Below are 18,310 nucleotides of genomic sequence, written 5' to 3' on the forward strand. Positions count from 1 at the left end.
GACTGGGAGTGCATGTGTTCCCTTATCTATTCAACTGCTGGAGCTACTGGGGTTTGTAATAAATTATCCAAAGTCCCATCTTGTCCCGGTTCAGAAATTAGAGTTCATCGGAGCTCTGTTGGAGACTTGGACGTCTCGAGCTTTTCTTCCCCAGGCAAGGGCGGACAATCTCCTGGTCCTCATGTCCATCTCAACAGATCACAGCTCAGCAGATGTTGAGACTCTTAGGACACACAGCTTCCACCATTCATGTAACTCCCATGGCATGCCTACATATGAGATCAGCTCAATGGACTCTAGCTTCTCAATGGTGTCAGGCAACGGGAGATCTAGAGGATGTAATCCATCTCTCCACAGAGTTTTGCAGATCCCTTCAGTGGTGGACCATTCGATCCAATCTGACCTTTGGACGTCCATTCCAAATTCCTCAGCCACAAAAGTGCTGACGACGGATGCATCCCTCCTGGGGTGGGGAGCTCATGTAGATGGGATTCACACTCAGGGAGCTTGGTCCTTTCAGGAGAAGGATTTTCAGATCAACTTCCTGGAATTACGAGCGATCTGGAACGCTCTCAAGGCTTTCAGAGATCGGCTATCCAATCAAGTCATTCTAATTCAGACAGTCAATCAGGTTGCCATGTATTACACCAACAAGCAGGGGGGCACCAGATCTCGTCCTCTGTGTCAGGAAGCCATCAGGATGTGGCTTTGGGCTCACAGCACGGCATGTTTCTCCAGGCCACATATCTGGCAGGTGTAAACAACAGTCTGGCCGACAGACTGAGCAGGATAATGCAACCTCACGAGTGGTCACTAAACATGGATGTAGTCCGCAAGATCTTCCGAGCATGGGACACCCCCTCGGTGGATCTTTTTGCCACTCAGACCAATCACAAAGTCCCTCAGTTCTGTTCCAGACTCCAGGCCCACGACAGACTAGCATCAGATGCTTTCTTCTTCATTGGGGGGACAGGCCTTCTGTGTATGTATCCTCCCATACCTCTAGTAGGGAAAATGCTGCTGAAACTCAGGCAAGACCGCGGATTGCACCTTTCTGGCCCCATCAGATCTGGTTTCCTCTTCTTCTGGAGTTGTCCTCCGAAGAACCGTGGAGATTGGACTGTTTTCCGACCCTCATCACCCAGAATGAGGGGTCGCTTCTACATCCCAACCTCCAGTCTCTGGCTCTCACGGCCTGGCTGTTGAGAGCTTAGAAGTTGCCTCTTTAGGCCTTTCAGAGGGTATCTCCCGAGTCTTGCTTGCTTCCAGGAAAGATTCCACAAAAAAGTGTTATTCTTTTAATGGAGGAGGTTTGCCTTCTGGTGTGACAGCAAGGCCGTAGATCCTTTTTCTTGTCCTACATGGACCCTGCTTGATACCTTCTACACTTATCAGAGTCTGATCTCAAGACCAACTCCGTAAGAGTTCACCTTAGTGCAATTAGTGCTTATCATCAACGTGTAGAAGGTCAGCCTATCTCTGGACAGCCTTAGTAGTTCGTTTCATGAGAGGTTTGCTTTTGTCAAAGCCCCCTGTCAACCTCCACCAGTGTCATGGGATCTCAACTTCATTCTCACCCAGCTGATGAAAGCTCCTTTTGAGCCACTGAATTCCTGCCATCTGAAGTACTTGACCTGGAAGGTCATTTTCTTGGTGGCAGTTACTTCAGCTCGTAGAGTCAGTGAGCTCCAAGCCCTGGTAATACATGCACCTTATATTAAGTTTCATCATAACAGAGTAGTCCTCCGCACTCACCCTAAGTTCTTGCCGAAGGTGGTGTCAGAGTTCCATCTGAACCAGTCAGATGGCCTAGTGGTTAGAGTGGTGGACTTTGGTCCTGGGGAACTGGGTTCGATTCCCACTACAGGCACAGGCAGCTCCTTGTGACTCTGGACAAGTCACTTAACCCTCCATTGCCCCAGGTACAAATAAGTACCTAAACCACATTGAGCCTGCCATGAGTGGGAAAGCGCGGGGTACCAATTAAAAAAAAATTGTCTTGCCAACATTTTTCCCCATCCACATTCCCGCCCTGGTGAGGACAAGTTGCACACCTTGGACTGTAAGAGAGCATTGGCCTTTTACGTGGAGCGGACTAAGCCCCACAGACAGTCCGCCCAACTGTTTGTTTCTTTCAATCCCAACAAGAATGCACCATCTCAAATTGGCTAGCAGATTGCATTTCCTTCACATGCCCAAGCTGGCTGACTTTAGAGGGCCATGTCACGGCTCATAGTGTTAGAGCCATGGCTGCGTCAGTGGCTCATTTGAAGTCAGCCTCCATTGAAGAGATTTGCAAGGCTGCAACGTGGTCATCAGTCCACACATTCACATCTCACTACTGCCTTCAGCAGGATAGCCGACGCGACAGTCGGTTTGGGCAGTCAGTGCTGCAGAATCTGTTTGGGGTGTAGAATCCAACTCCAACCCTCCTAGGCCCATTTTTATTCTGTTCCAGGCTGCACTCTCAGATGTTTTTTGTTTCAGGTGAATCTTTGTTATGCCGTTGCGAGGTCCAATTGACCAATGTTGTTGTGTTGAGTGAGCCTGGGGGCTAGGGATACCCCACATGTGAGAATATCAGCCTGCTTTTCTTATCTTTATAATAATTCTAATATATATCAGCTGTGACTTTTCTTTATCACAGTTCTCTACAACGGAAGGCACCAGAAGAGGCAGGTTCCTGTAGAATAATACCCCTAGGCAGAGCTAAGAAGTTGTTTAGCCAGACTTCTGTAAACGGGAACCTGGGAATTACTCATTGGGTATACATGCCTACAGCACCAACAGACAGTTTTTGTTGAGATACAATACGTCTTGTACCAGCGAACGTGTAATATACTGCATTACATGCCCGTGCGATTTATACTACATTGGGCACACCAAGAGGCAATTGAAGAACAGACTAGCTGAACATATCAGCAATATAAGTCATAATAAATTGGAAGCCCCTCTGGTGGCCCATTGGAGGGCATGTAATCACTCGATAGATCAGCTTCACTGTTTTATATTGATGCAAGTTCCTCCTCCCCAGCATAGGGGGTGATATCAGTGCTCGGTTACTCGTAATTGAGCAACGGTACATTTTTACCTGGGGGACGGAGGCCCCGTATGGCCTTAATCAAGAGGTGGAATGGGTATAATATTGTACGTCTTTAAATAGATACCGGGCGTGGTTAGCATTGCCTGGTATTTAAGTTGAGAAGCTCACGCCCCTTTTGTAAAGTCCTGTGGCAAGCAGTCACTCAGAAGAAAGACAGTAAGTGATATGTATTGGGTTACCTTGAAGTGATATTGTTTGTTAAGGTTTGGTTTAGAGGGTGATAATTATACCATTATAATGTTGTAGGTGAAAAGATGATTCCTCCTGAGGAAGAGTATTGAAATGCGGTCCAGCATCGGGGAATTGTGGTGAATATGAAAAGTATCTGCCTTGATGGTGGTTTTAGTCACCCTTCACCCGTGACCTGCAACTGGTTGTAAAAATTGAAAACTGGCAATGTACCATCTGAGTTCAGCAGATGTATTCATTTTGAGTGTTAATGAATGCAACGGTTGATGCTGACGACTGTGAGTCACACCGGCTGTGGAGCACAAGCAAGGATATGCTTTGTGCTGCATGAACTCATGATCAGCGCTATTGAATGCGCTTATAGAAAGAACAGTATACAAGAAGATATGCGCCAGTTTATTTCTGATGGACATTTGCTGATGAATATTTGTGCACTGTACAGCTATATTACATGAAATACATTCAATTATATGTACTTTATACTGGTTGTTATTGCTGGTGAAGTGTGAATGGTGAATGAATGGTGGTGTATTTGTATGTGTTTTGTAGATGTGTCATTCGGTTTGTAAAGACACATAGATGCAATAAAATTTGTATTTGTGATATAATTGTGGAGTCTTAATGTGCATATTTATGATATGACTCTGGTGATTTAGCATTTCCCCTAATTTGTAAGCTTAGTTAAAATTTAATGCCAAGAAGTGTAGAGTGATGCACTTGGGGTGTAGAAACCCAAACGTGAGTAACCGGATAGGAGGGGAGAGATTAGTAAGCTCGACTCAGGAGAGAGACCTTGGGGTGTTGGTGTCTGAGGATATGAATTTGAAGAAGCAATGCGACAAGGCGATGACCCTGGCCAGAAGAATGCTAGGCTGCGTAGAGAGGGGCATAACCAGCAGAAGAAAGGAGATGTTGATGCCCCTCTACAGGTCATTGGAGAGGCCCCACTTGGAGTATTGTGTTCAGTTTTGGAGGCCGTATCTTGCTAGAGATGTAAAAAGACTGGAAGCGGTGCAAAGAAAAGCTACAAAAATGGTGTGGGATTTGCGTTGCAAACCGTACGAGGAGAGACTTGCTGACCTGAACATGTATACCTTGGAGGAAAGGAGAAACGGGTGACATGATGCAGACGTTCAAATATTTGAAAGGTATTAATCCGCAAACGAACTTTTTCCGGAGACGGGAAGGTGGTAGAACTAGAGGACATGAATTGAGGTTGAAGGGGGGCAGACTCAGGAGTAATGTCAGGAAGTATTTTTTCATGGAGAGGGTGGTAGATACATGGAATGCCCTCCCGCAGGAGTTGGTGGAGATGAAAACGGTAATGGAATTCAAACATGCGTGGGATAAACACAAAGGAATCCTGTTTAGAAGGATTGGATCTACGGAATCTTAGCAGAGATCGGGTGGCGACGCCGGTATTTGGAGAGTAAAACCGGTGCAGGTCGTACTTCTACGGTCTGCGCCCTGATCGTGACTGAATAGATATGGATAGGCTAGAGTGTAAATTTTAAGGGTCTTCCACATTAGCTTCAGAACTTTTAGTACAGGAACAGTGCTGGGCAGACTTTTACTGCCTGTTCTCTGAGAAAGGCAGTGACAAATCAAACTCGGGTATACATATAAAGTATTACATACCATGTAAAATGAGTTTATCTTGTTCTGCAGACTGGATGGACTGTTCAGGTCTTTATCTGCCGTCATTTACTATGTAACGGTCCCACGGATTCCCTCATAGGCTTTCTGCTTCTGATGTACCTGAAAAAGTTGTTACTGTGAGTTTTAGCCTCTGCGGCAGGTTTCTCTTCATATTCTCTTTTAGCTTTCTTTATTAATACTTTGCATCTGACTTGCCAGTGCTTATACTGCTTCTTATTTTCTTCATTTGGGTCCCTTTTCATTCTTTGAAGGACAATCTTTTGGTTGTAATGGCCTCTTTTACTTCACCTTTGAACCATGCAGGCTGACGTTTTCTCTTCTTTCCACTTTTACAAATACGTGGAATGCATCTGGACTGGGCTTCCAGGATGGTATTTTTGAATAACGTCCACTCCTGATTTAGTGTCCTAACCTTTGCAGCCAATCCTTTTAGTTTCTTTTTTACCATTTTCCTCATTTTATTATAGTCGCCCTTTCGAAAATTATATTAAGCTACAGTAGATTTCTTTTGCGGGTTCATCCCAGATAGTAGCTCAGACTTAATCATGTTATGATCATTGTTTCCCAGGGGGCCCAACACTGCCACTTCTCGCGCAATGCCCTGCACGCCACCAAGGACCAGATCCAAAATGGCTTTCCTTCTCTTTGGTTCCTGGACCAGCTGCTCCAAGAAGCAGTTGCTTATTACATCTAGAAATGTTGTCTTCCTGGCACTCCCTGATGTAACATTTATGCAGTCAATATTGGGGTATTTGAAATCACCCATTATTATAGCATTGCCCAATTTGCCAGCTTTCCTAATCTCTTTAATCATTTCTTCATGCATCTGTTCATTCTGGTCCTACAAGAATACTCCTTACCTTCACACATGGAATTTCTATCCATAATGATTCCACTCAGCTCTCTGTGTTATGTGGAATGTTTATTTTATTTGACTCAATTTCCTCTTTAACATATAGCGCAACCCCCCCCCCCCCTCTCTAATTTGATCCTCTCTATCATTGTGACACAATTTAATGTCCCATTGATTGTCCTCTTTCCACCATGTCTCTGAGATTCCTATTATATCTACCTCATCATTTGGTGCTATATATTCTAACTCTCCCATCTTATTTTTAGGCTTCTAGCATTTGTATACAAAATTGTGTTTTTTCCTTTGATGTACAAGCTGCTTAGAAGTTGAAGGGGATCATGCGCATCCTTTTTCCTTCTTTCTCATTAAGCACACCTGGCTTACTTTAAGCATTGTTGAAACCTCTCTACTGGGATTTCCTAAATGTCCTATTTCACTAGTATCTTCAAGGATACAACACACCAAACCATGCACTCCTGGGTGACTGTTGGCTCTCTCCATCCCCCCCCCCCCCCCCCCCATTCTAGTTTAAAAGCTTTTTTATCTCCTTTTTAAAAGTTAGCACCAGCAGCCTGGTTCCATCCTGGTTAAGGTGGAGCCCATCCTTTTGGAACAGTCTCCCCTTTCCCAGAATGTCGCCCAGTTCCTAACAAATCTAAATCCCTCAACCCTGCACCATTGTCTCAACCACGTATTGAGACTTAGGAGCTCTGCCTGCCTTTAGGGTCCTGTGCGTGGAATGGCGAGCATCTCTGAAAATGCGACCCTGGAAGATCTGGACTTCAGCTTTCTACCTAAGAGCCTAAATTTGGATTCTAGAACCTCCCTCCCACATTTTCCTATGTCATTGGTACCCACATGTACCAAGACAGCTGGCTCCTCCTCAGCACTGTCTAAGATCCTGTCTAGGTGATGTGCGAGGTCCGCCACCTTCGCACCAGGCAGGCAAGTCACCAGGTGATCCTCACCAACTACAACAGTGGTCCTAACCTTTCCCTCCTGAGCTGAAGTTCTTGGAGACATATCCTCGGTGCGAGAGGATAGTACATCCCCTGGTGGGCAGGTTCTGGCTACAGGAGTACTTCCTACTTCACCAGGGTGATGCTCTCCTTCTAGGAGACCTCCCTCCTCCAAGGCAGCATAGGGGCTGCCAGACTGGAGGTGAGACTTCTCTACAACATCCCTGTAGGTCTCCTGTATCTATCTCTCTGTCTCCCTCAGCTCCACCAAATCTGCTACTCTAGCCTCAACTTCTCTACAACATCCCTGTAGGTCTCCTGTATCTATCTCTCTGTCTCCCTCAGTTCCACCAAATCTGCTACTCTAGCCTCAAGAGAACGGACCCATTCTCTGAGAGCTAGAAGCTCTTTTCATCGGGCACACACATATAACCTCTTACCAACTGGGATATAATTATACATGTGACACACAATGCAAAGGACTGGATAGCACCCTTCTCGTTGCTGGACTGCTGACACCATCTTAGTATTTCTGGGTTTTTCAATAATTTAAAACTTGCTAAGGTATTAAGGATATTAGCCTAATGTAAAAATATCTTTAGTTTATATGGTATATTGTGTGATTTATTTAGTGTTTTCTATTAGAAGGTAATGAAATGTATTTAAAACTCTGTAAGAGCACTCCCTGCTTGTTATCCTAATTACAATAACTGACTATAAATAAAGAGTTGTGCTAGGGGTGGGCAGGATGAAAACTAAGCTAGGTCCTGCAGTGCCTGCTCGAGGCTATCTATCAATACTGTGGTACAAGGTTGAAGTTTTAAAACTAGGGGGAAAAGTGTATGGAGATTAGTTGATAAAGTTTGCTTTTTTTATATTTTTATTCTGCCTATCACTAACCTACAATTCCTCCTTTAAACCCCAATCTGAGTTCCCAAAGCACAAAGCAAAATAATGTTCACTTACCAGAGAAATGTCCTCTTCTCTCAGAACTTCTCAGAAAGAAAGTTCAGTGAGACCTTACCTCTTTATATTCCTTTCAATCTGGCTCCCCCCACCGCCCAAGATTTTAATCCCCTACTGTGCTTTCTCCAGAAACTTGTTGATGGTGTCACCTCTTGAACAGTCATTCTGTTTTCTTCTGTGCCACACACTCTTTTGAAGCACACGGTGCTGAAACCTGCTGCACCTTTCTCTGTCTCATAATAAAAATTGTGGGATTTTTGGTAGCACACAGCTTAGACTCACAGAGAACTGCACTTGAACAACCATTGCAGTGGTATACCAGCAGCAAGGACTATGGAGAAGGTGGGGGAAAAATTTGTCACTTAGGGTTGATTGGGGGTGCCATTGACTCCCAGGCCATGCAGTGAAGAACACTGTATTACAAATTGCTTGTTCTAAGGTAGCTTATGCTTTGTCTTCTGCAGAGATATTTCATTACTGAATTCCCTTTGTCTGTGAAATTTTATTTTGCTACTAGAAAACATGTATCCTCCGAGGACAAGCAGGCTGCTTGTTCTCACTGATGGGTGACGTCCACGGCAGCCCCTCCAATCGGAACACTTTACTAGCAAAGGCCTTTGCTAGTCCTCGCGCACCGATGTGCACCACGCATGCGCGGCCGTCTTCCCGTCCGAACCGGCTCGTGTTCGTCAGTCTTCTTTTGTCCGCGCTCGGGACGGTCGTATTTGCGCCCTTCGCGCCCCTTAAGTTGACCCTCGCGCGTCTTTTAGCTTTTGCTTAGACAAAAAAAAAAAAAGGGGATTTTGAGAAAAGACCTTTTCGGTCTTTTTTCCCCTTCCCGTATTTCCAGTTTTTTGCCCCGCTAAGTTTACTTTCGTTTTCGGGGTAGGCCCTTTTGAGGCCTCGGTTCGAGTTTTTCTCTCCCTCTTTTTTGGTGCCTTTTCCGCCATTACGAGTTTTGATTTCGCCGGCGTGATTTTTCCGCCCATGTCATCGAAGTCTCCCAGCGGCTTCAAGAAGTGCACCCAGTGCGCCCGGGTAATCTCGCTCACTGATAGGCACACGTCGTGTCTTCAGTGTCTGGGGGCTGGGCACCGCCTGCAGGCCTGTAGTCTTTGCACCCTTTTACAGAAAAGGACTCAGGTAGCGAGATTGGCCCAGTGGAACGTGTTGTTCTCGGGCTCTTCGTCGGCAACAGCACCGGGGGTATCGAGTGCATCGACGTCGACAGCGTCAAGACCTCCAACCTCGGCCGCGACTGTATCGATTGCATCGAGGCATCGACCCTCTGCATCGTCGGTACTGAGACATCGGAAGGCTGCGTCGACGTCGGTGGTACCGGGACCGCCACTAGTGCTGATGTCGTCGGACGGTGGTGCTTCGACTGGAGTGCAGGTGAGGGCTGTCCATTCCCCTGCTGGTGGCGGTGAGCCTTTGGGTGGGTCTCCCCCTACCCTGAGGGCTCCTGCGGTACAGCCCCCCCCCCCCCCCCCCCCCCCCCCCCCCCCCCCCCCCGAGACCGACCTTCTTCGGCCTCGGCCCCGAGGAAGCGACGGTTGGATTCTACGTCCTCCTCGTCGGTACCGGAAGTTCCGGTGACATGCTTCGTTTGAAAAAGTCAAAGAGGCATCGACACCGGTCTCCTTCCCGCATCGGTACCGAGAGCTCTGGGTCGCCAAGGGAGTCGGCACCCAGTAGGCATCGGCACCGGGAGGACCGCTCACCCTCTGTTCAGGAGGTGTCTATGCGCTCCACCTTGGACAGCCCGGAACAGCCTCCACGCCCGGAACAGACTCTGACCTCGACGCCTGCATCGGCTTCTATCTCTTTCTCCACAGCCGCCCTGCACGAGAGTCTCCGGGCCGTTCTTCCAGAGATCCTGGGAGAGCTGTTGCGCCCTTCCCCTCCGGTACCGGGGGTGCTTGCGCCACCGGTACTGTCGAGTGAGGGGCCGGCTGGCCCCTTGCCCGGAAGTGAGGTCTCCGACATCGGTGCCGCTTGCGGGTACCAACTGCGGCCGCCTCCCAGGAAGGCTCCCCGACGACGTCGGCAGAGGGAGCTTCGCCGGTGCGGGCGAGGGAGTCTACCTCTCGACGCTCACACCGTGGCCGTGTTTCCACGGAGTCGAGCCAGGCACGGCTTCAGACACAGGTTCATGAACTTGTGTCTGATACCGATGGTGAGGCCTCGTGGGAGGAGGAGGAGGACATCAGATATTTCTCTGACGAGGAGTCTGATGGCCTTCCTTCTGATCCCACTCCCTCCCCTGAAGGCAGCTTTCTCCTCCGAGAGTCTGTCTTTTGCGGCCTTTGTCCGGGAGATGTCTACGGCCATCCCCTTCCCGGTGGTTGTGGAGGTCGAGCCCAGGGCTGAAATGTTTGAGCTCCTGGACTATCCTTCTCCACCTAAGGAAGCGTCCACAGTACCCATGCATCATGTCCTAAAAAAGACATTGCTGGCGAACTGGACCAAGCCTCTAAGAAATCCCCACATTCCCAAGAAGATCGAGTCCCAGTACCGGATCCATGGGGACCCAGAGCTGATGCGCACTCAGTTGCCTCACGACTCTGGAGTTGTGGATTTGGCCCTAAAGAAGGCTAAGAGTTCTAGGGAGCATGCTTCGGCGCCCCCAGGCAAAGACTCTACAACCTTAGACTCCTTTGGGAGGAAGGCCTACCATTCTTCTATGCTCGTGGCCAAAATCCAGTCTTACCAGCTCTACACGAGCATACACATGCGGAACAATGTGTAGCAGTTGGCGGGCTTGGTGGACAAGCTCCCTCCTGAGCAAGCCAAGCCGTTTCAGGAGGTGGTCAGGCAGCTGAAGGCGTGCAGAAGAAAATTCCTGGCCAGAGGGGTATATGATACCTTTGATGTTGCGTCCAGGGCCGCTGCTCAAGGTGTGTGGTGATGCGCAGACTCTCATGGCTGCGTGCCTCCGACCAGGAGGAATAGGATCCAGCAGCGGATTGCGGACTCGCCTTGCCGAGCAGACAATATTTTTGGAGGAGAAAGTCGAACAGGTGGTAGAACAGCTCCACCAGCGGGATACCGCTTTCGACAAGTTCTCCCACCGGCCAGCTTCAGCTTCTACCTCCACAGGTAGACGTTTTTTATGGGGGAAGGAAGACTGTTCCCTACTCTTCTGGTAAGCGTAGGTACAATCCTCCTTCTCGACAGCCTGCGGCCCAGGCTAAGCCCCAGCGCGCTCGCTCTCATCAGCAGCGTGCGCCTCAGCAAGGCCCCTCGGCTCCTCAGCAAAAGCAAGGGACGAGCTTTTGACTGGCTCCAGCAGAGCATAGCCGACATCAATGTGTCAGTGCCGGGCGATCTGCCGGTCGGGGGGAGGTTGAAAGTTTTTCACCAAAGGTGGCCTCTCATAACCTCCGACCAGTGGGTTCTCCAAATAGTCCAGCAAGGATACACCCTCAATTTGGTTTCCAAACCTCCAAATTGCCCACCGGGAGCTCAATCCTACAGCTTCCAGCACAAGCAGGTACTTGCAGAGGAACTCTCCGCCCTTCTCAGCGCCAATGCGGTTGAGCCTGTGCCATCCGGGCAAGAAGGGCTGGGATTCTATTCCAGGTACTTCCTTGTGGAAAAGAAAACAGGGGGGATGCGTCCCATCCTAGACCTAAGGGCCCTGAACAAATATCTGGTCAAGGAAAAGTTCAGGATGCTTTCCCTGGGCACCCTTCTTCCCATGATTCAGGAAAACGACTGGCTATGCTCTCTGGACTTGAAGGACGCCTACACGCACATCCCGATACTGCCAGCTCACAGACAGTATCTGCGATTTCAGCTGGGCACACGTCACTTCCAGTACTGTGTGCTACCCTTTGGGCTCGCCTCTGCGCCCAGAGTTTTCACGAAGTGCTTGGCTGTAGTAGCAGCGGCGCTTCGCAGGCTGGGAGTACACGTGTTCCCTTATCTCGACGATTGGCTGGTGAAGAACACATCCGAGGCAGGAGCTCTACAGTCCATGCAGATGACTATTCGACTCCTGGAGCTACTGGGGTTTGTGATAAATCCGAGGCAGGAGCTCTACAGTCCATGCAGATGACTATTCGACTCCTGGAGCTACTGGGGTTTGTGATAAATTATCCAAAGTCCCATCATCTCCCAATACAGAGACTCGAATTCATAGGAGCTCTGCTGGATTCTCGGACAGCTCGTGCCTATCTCCCAGAGACGAGAGCCAACAACTTGTTGTCCCTCGTCTCGCGGGTGCGAGCGTCCCAGCAGATCACAGCTCGGCAGATGTTGAGATTGCTGGGCCACATGGCCTCCACAGTTCATGTGACTCCCATGGCCCGCCTTCACATGCAATCTGCTCAATGGACCCTAGCTTCCCAGTGGTTTCAGGCTGCTGGGGATCTAGAAGACGTGATCCACCTGTCCACGAGTTTTCTCAAATCCCTGTATTGGTGGACGATTTGATCCAATTTGACTCTGGGACGTCCTTTCCAAATTCCTCAGCCACAAAAAGTGCTGACTACGGATGCATCTCTCCTGGGGTGGGAGCTCATGTCGATGGGCCTTCACACCCAGGGAAGCTGGTCCTCCAGGAACGCGATCGCAGACATCTCCTGGAGTTACGAGCGGTCTGGAACGCTCTGAAGGCTTTCAGAGATCGGCTGTCCCACCAAATTATCCAAATTTAGACAGACAACCAGGTTGCCATGTATTACATCAACAAGCAGGGGGGCACCGGATCTCGCCCCCTGTGTCAGGAAGCCGTCAGCATGTGGCTCTGGGCTCGCCGTCACGGCATGTTGCTCCAAGCCACATATCTGGCAGGCATAAACAACAGTCTGGCCGACAGGTTGAGCAGGATCATGCAACCTCACGAGTGGTCGCTCAACTCCCGAGTAGTGCGCCAGATGTTCCAGGTGTGGGGCACCCCCTTGGTAGATGTCTTTGCATCTCGAGCCAACCACAAGGTCCCTCAGTTCTGTTCCAGGCTTCAGGCCAACGGCAGACTGGCATCGGACGCCTTCCTCCTGGACTGGGGGGGAAGGTCTGCTGTATGCTTATCCTCCCATACCTCTGGTGGGGAAGACTTTGTTGAAACTCAAGCAAGACCAAGGCACCATGATTCTGATTGCTCCCTTTTGGCCGCGTCAGATCTGGTTCCCTCTTCTTCTGGAATTGTCCTCCGAAGAACCGTGGAGATTGGAGTGTTTTCCGACCCTCATCACAAAGGACGAAGGGGCGCTTTTGCATCCCAACCTCCGGTCTCTGGCTCTCACGGCCTGGATGTTGAGAGCGTAGACTTTGCCTCTTTGGGTCTGTCAGAGGGTGTGGCCCGCATCTTGCTTGCTTCCAGGAAAGATTCCACTAAGAGGAGTTACTTCTTTCTGTGGAGGAGGTTTGCCGTCTGGTTTGACAGCAAGGCCCTAGATCCTCGCTCTTGTCCTACACAGACCCTGCTTGAATACCTTCTGCACTTGTCTGAGTCTGGTCTCAAGACCAACTCTGTAAGGGTTCACCTTAGCGCAATCAGTGCATACCATTACCGTGTGGAAGGTAAGCTGATCTCAGGACAGCCTTTAGTTGTTCGCTTCATGAGAGGTTTGCTTTTGTCAAAGCCCCCCGTCAAACCTTCTACAGTGTCATGGGATCTCAATGTCGTTCTCACCCAGCTGATGAAACCTCCTTTTGAGCCACTGAACTCCTGCCATCTGAAGTACTTGACCTGGAAGGTCATTTTCTTGGTGGCAGTTACTTCAGCTCGTAGAGTCAATGAGCTTCAGGCCCTGGTAGCCCAGGCCCCTTACACCAAATTTCATCATAACAGAGTAGTCCTCCGCACTCACCCTAAGTTCTTGCCAAAGGTTGTGTCGGAGTTCCATCCGAACCAGTCAATTGTCTTGCCAACATTCTTTCCCCGTCCTCATTCCTGCCCTGCTGAACGTCAGCTGCACACATTGGACTGCAAAAGAGCATTGGCCTTCTACCTGGAGTGGACACAACCCAACAGACAGTCCGCCCAATTGTTTGTTTCTTTTGATCCCAACAGGAGGGGAGTGGCTGTGGGGAAACGCACCATATCCAATTGGCTAGCAGATTGCATTTCCTTCACTTACGCCCAGGCTGGGCTGGCTCTTGAGGGTCATGTCACGGCTCATAATGTTAGAGCCATGGCAGCGTCGGTGGCCCACTTGAAGTCAGCCACTATTGAAGAGATTTGCAAAGCTGCGACGTGGTCATCTGTCCACACATTCACATCTCATTACTGCCTGCAGCAGGATACCCGACGCGACAGTCGGTTCGGGCAGTCAGTGCTTCAGAATCTGTTCGGGGTTTAGAATCCAACTCCACCCCCCTAGGCCCATGTTTATTCTGTTCCAGGCTAGTTGGATAAATTGTTAGGTCAATCTCAGTTATGTCCTCGCCGTTGCGAGGCCCAATTGACCATGTTTGTTGTTTTGAGTGAGCCTGGGGGCTAGGGATACCCCATCAGTGAGAACAAGCAGCCTGCTTGTCCTCGGAGAAAGCGAATGCTACATACCTGTAGAAGGTATTCTCCGAGGACAGCAGGCTGATTGTTCTCACAAACCCGCCCGCCTCCCCTTTGGAGTTGTGTCTTCCCTTGTTTTGTCTTGCTACATATGGGACTGACGAACACGAGCCGGTTCGGGCGGGAAGACGGCCGCGCATGCGCGGTGCGCATCGGCGCGCGAGGACTAGCAAAGGCCTTTGCTAGTGAAGTTCCGATTGGAGGGGCTGCCGTGGACGTCACCCATCAGTGAGAACAATCAGCCTGCTGTCCTCGGAGAATACCTTCTACAGGTATGTAGCATTCGCATTTCCCCAATACCAAGCCACTACAGAATTGTTATCAGCATCACAAGCTTCCTACACACTGCCCCACCACAGAACAAGTTTCACAGGGTGGCAGGAGAGTAGTCTATGTCTTATATTGCTTTACCAGCCTGTTTCATTCATGATCTAGATGGTTTAACTTATAGGTATATGAAGGATTTTGCCCCTCTGCTTACATGATCATGATTTTTTTTTTTGTTTTGTACTGACTTATTTTTGTGGGATTTTTTCTGCAGATACATTGAACGGAAAGCTTTCCTGGACCGTGTAGATTACCGCCAGTTTGAGCTGGAGCGAAATATTCGACTGAAGAATATGAAGCATTGATGCCCATGAGAAAACTGGTTTAGTAGAGTTTAGTGGAGTCTCATTCCATCCTGTTCTACACAAGTGCTGTGTGTCTGTACTCATTGACAGACAGACTTGAGAAACACCAAACAGCATATTGATCCTTGCTTTGTAATATAAATCAGTCTTCATCCGTACAATCTCCTACTGCTGATCTCTACATTTACTATCATATGGCATGAGAGGGCCTGAATACACTCAGGGATTACATTGTAGCTTGAATAGCAGGATTTGCTCTATCATACAGTTAGTGACTGTAGCACAGACTTTTCTAATCCTAATATTGCTTCTAGTGGAGTGAAGACAGTCGGAATGACAATAATGCACAGAAGAGGCTCAGAGATGAGCAGTCAGATAGAAAGCAGAAGTATCAGTAATATACAGGACCTTCTGCATACACTGAAGGGAAGGATGCTAAGGAAAGATCTGCAATAGGGAGCTGTTTTTTTTTTTTTTCTTGTCTGCTACACAGGTTGTATTCTAAAACTCTCTCCCCAAGCATTGGAAGCTTGTTTAACTTTTTAGTGTCCAATGTTCCCATCAATCTGTTCCCATATGGCTTATTACAGGAACATTGGACACTAAAGGGTTTTTAAATGAAAGAAAATGTCTCAGTGTTAGTGATCACCTACTTTATTGCGCTGACCCCAGACAGATGTTTGTCAGTGCAGTGTCAGCATGTTCCTATGTTTCTGAGTCTGTGAGTGGCACTGTGTGAGGGAGACAGTGAGCACTGTGCCACTTTACCGAGACTTGTGCAGTACCTGTTCATGGTGTGTATTTTATCCTAAAGATTCCCTGTGTATTTTAATTTTGTTTTGTTCTCCATGGCAAACAATAAATCCATAGATTGTTTTGATTTGTTCATAAGAGTTATGTGCGCATGTTTTTAAAGCACTTGAGGGAGGAGGGCCATAGTATGAGTTTCAAATATCTTATAATTTATATTTAATCTAAATATTCTGTAGTGCTGAGAAAAGATTATCATTACAGCACAGAAATGATGTTTGGGAGGTGGGAAGATGGAGAGGAACATATAGCTGATAAGGTATTGGCAGGATTAATATACAGTAAAAAGAGAGGATGTTGCAATAATAATCATTTGGATGCTAAAGAGACTAGGGGCAAGATGCACTAAACTAAACGAGCCTTTAACAACACTTTAACAAACAAGTTTTTAACCCTGGCATGTACTAAAGCCCAATTTCCGACGACAGTAGCAGCAAACGAAAACGGAATGCAGATGAGCATATTGTGTAGAAAACCTATTGAAATGAGATGCACTAAGGTTTCCGCTTGCCCTAACGCTGGAAAACTCCGGGAAAGCTAATGAGAGGTCTGTACCTCTCGTTGGTGCTGCCCGGCTTCCAGAACAAGTGAAAACAACAAAAAAAAAATCGGGAGGGGGCAAAAACACTCGTCAGGAGCGTCCTTTATGGACGGCCTTGCCCCTCCCCCGCCCGAGGTCGCCACTGCTCCCTGCTCCCCCTGCATTAAAAAATCGTGACTTTTTTAGGCAGCCCCCCCCTCCCTTCCTCTCTCCTTTTATAGAAAAAAACAGCTCCCGCCATCCTCCGCCCCCCGCCGCCCCCCCCTGAGGTGGTCGCCGCTGCTCCCCCCCCTCCACCGGGCCCCCCTACGTCTGAAACCGGGCCCGTGCAGCGCCCTCTCACCTCTGTGTAAAGGCGCTGCACGGGCAAGGAAAGACTGATCGCCCTCCTCCGACGTCCCTCTGTTCCTCCTGGGCCCGCCCTTGTCTGACGTAAGTAACCAACGTAGGTTACGGGCACGGGCACGGTTTCAGACGAAGGGGGGCCCGGTGGAGGGGGGAGCGGCAGCGCCGACCTCAGGGGGGGTGACGGGGCACGGGGGCGGAGGATGGCAGGAACTAATTTTTCTAAAAAAGGAGAGGAGTGTGGTAGCCGTGTTAGTCCACTCTTAAGGTTATCAATAGAAATCAAACAAAATAAAACATGGAAAAGAAAATAAGATGATACCTTTTTTATTGGACATAACTTAATACATTTCTTGATTAGCTTTCGAAGGTTGCCCTTCTCGTCAGATCGGAAATAAGCAAATGTGCTAGCTGACAGTGTATATAAGTGAGAACATTCAAGCATTGCTATGACAGTCTGACAGGGTGGGAGGATGGGGGTGGATAGGAAGTATGCATGGGGACATCCTTTTTGTCTATTAGATTGTAAGCTCTTTGAGCAGGGACTGTCTTTCTTCTATGTTTGTGCAGCGCTGCGTATGCCTTGTAGCGCTATAGAAATGCTAAATAGTAGTAGTAGTAGTAGTAGATAGCAATGTATTGTTTTTCTCACTGGATGTTATGTAGGTCCTCTTTAAGTTGGTTCACAAGGTGTGGATGTAATTCCTCCATGTTCCTCATGGTTACATCCCTTTGGGTTTGTATTATTCTTTTTTTCTTGTAGAGTTGATGTATAAGTTAATTTCTGACTAGTGCGTTTGCAGAGTTTCTCTGCATAGTCAGAATTGTAAGTAGTAGCCAAAGGATTTTTGATCCTCAGTCCTTTGGGAATGATGTCATTCTTCTTGCAGATTGTCAGAAAGTAAAGATGACTGTTTACTTTTGTTTCTTTTTCCAAAAGTTTGTTCATTTGCTTTTTCATGCGGCTGTATGCGGTATCTTCCATCTTAAGTAGAGGAGTGAGAAACAAAAGTAAACAGTCATCTTTACTTTCTGACAATCTGCAAGAAGAATGACATCATTCCCAAAGGACTGAGGATCAAAAATCCTTTGGCTACTACTTACAATTCTGACTATGCAGAGAAACTCTGCAAACGCACTAGTCAGAAATTAACTTATACATCAACTCTACAAGAAAAAAAGAATAATACAAACCCAAAGGGATGTAACCATGAGGAACATGGAGGAATACATCCACACCTTGTGAACCAACTTAAAGAGGACCTACATAACATCCAGGGAGAAAACAATACATTGCTATCCGCAAAAAGGATGTCCCCATGCATACTTCCTACCCACCCCCATCCTCCCACCCTGTCAGACTGTCATAGCAATGCTTGAATGTTCTCACTTATATACACTGTCAGCTAGCACATTTGCTTATTTCCGATCTGACGAAGAAGGGCAACCTTCGAAAGCTAATCAAGAAATGTATTAAGTTATGTCCAATAAAAAAGGTATCATCTTATTTTCTTTTCCATGTTTTATTTTGTTTGATTTCTAAAAAAGGAGAAAGAGGGAGGGGGGCCGGGGCTGCCTAAAAAAGTCACAATTTTAATGCAGGGGGGAGCAGGGAGCAGCAGCAACCTCGGGTGGGGCGGAGGAGCAAGGCCATCCATAAAGGACATGTTTGTTTTTTGTTTTTGTTTTTTTACGTTTTTGGCATGCGCAGAGCAGCCAGCATAACACTT

The 18,310-nt window shown here is 48.0% G+C and overlaps 1 protein-coding gene across 1 annotated transcript in view; it reads left to right on the top strand.

The window, feature by feature from the left end:
• CFDP1 (craniofacial development protein 1) overlaps positions 1-16,164 on the top strand; it is a 669,081-nt gene extending 652,917 nt beyond the window's left edge. Inside the window, 1 exon segment of the mRNA XM_030203683.1 lies at positions 14,794-16,164. Coding sequence (XP_030059543.1) covers positions 14,794-14,884 — 91 coding nt within the window. The 3' untranslated portion in view covers positions 14,885-16,164.
• Positions 16,165-18,310: the final 2,146 nt, after the last annotated feature.

The sequence above is a fragment of the Microcaecilia unicolor genome, chromosome 5 (assembly GCF_901765095.1).
Source record: "Microcaecilia unicolor chromosome 5, aMicUni1.1, whole genome shotgun sequence".
NCBI lineage: Eukaryota > Metazoa > Chordata > Amphibia > Gymnophiona > Siphonopidae > Microcaecilia > Microcaecilia unicolor.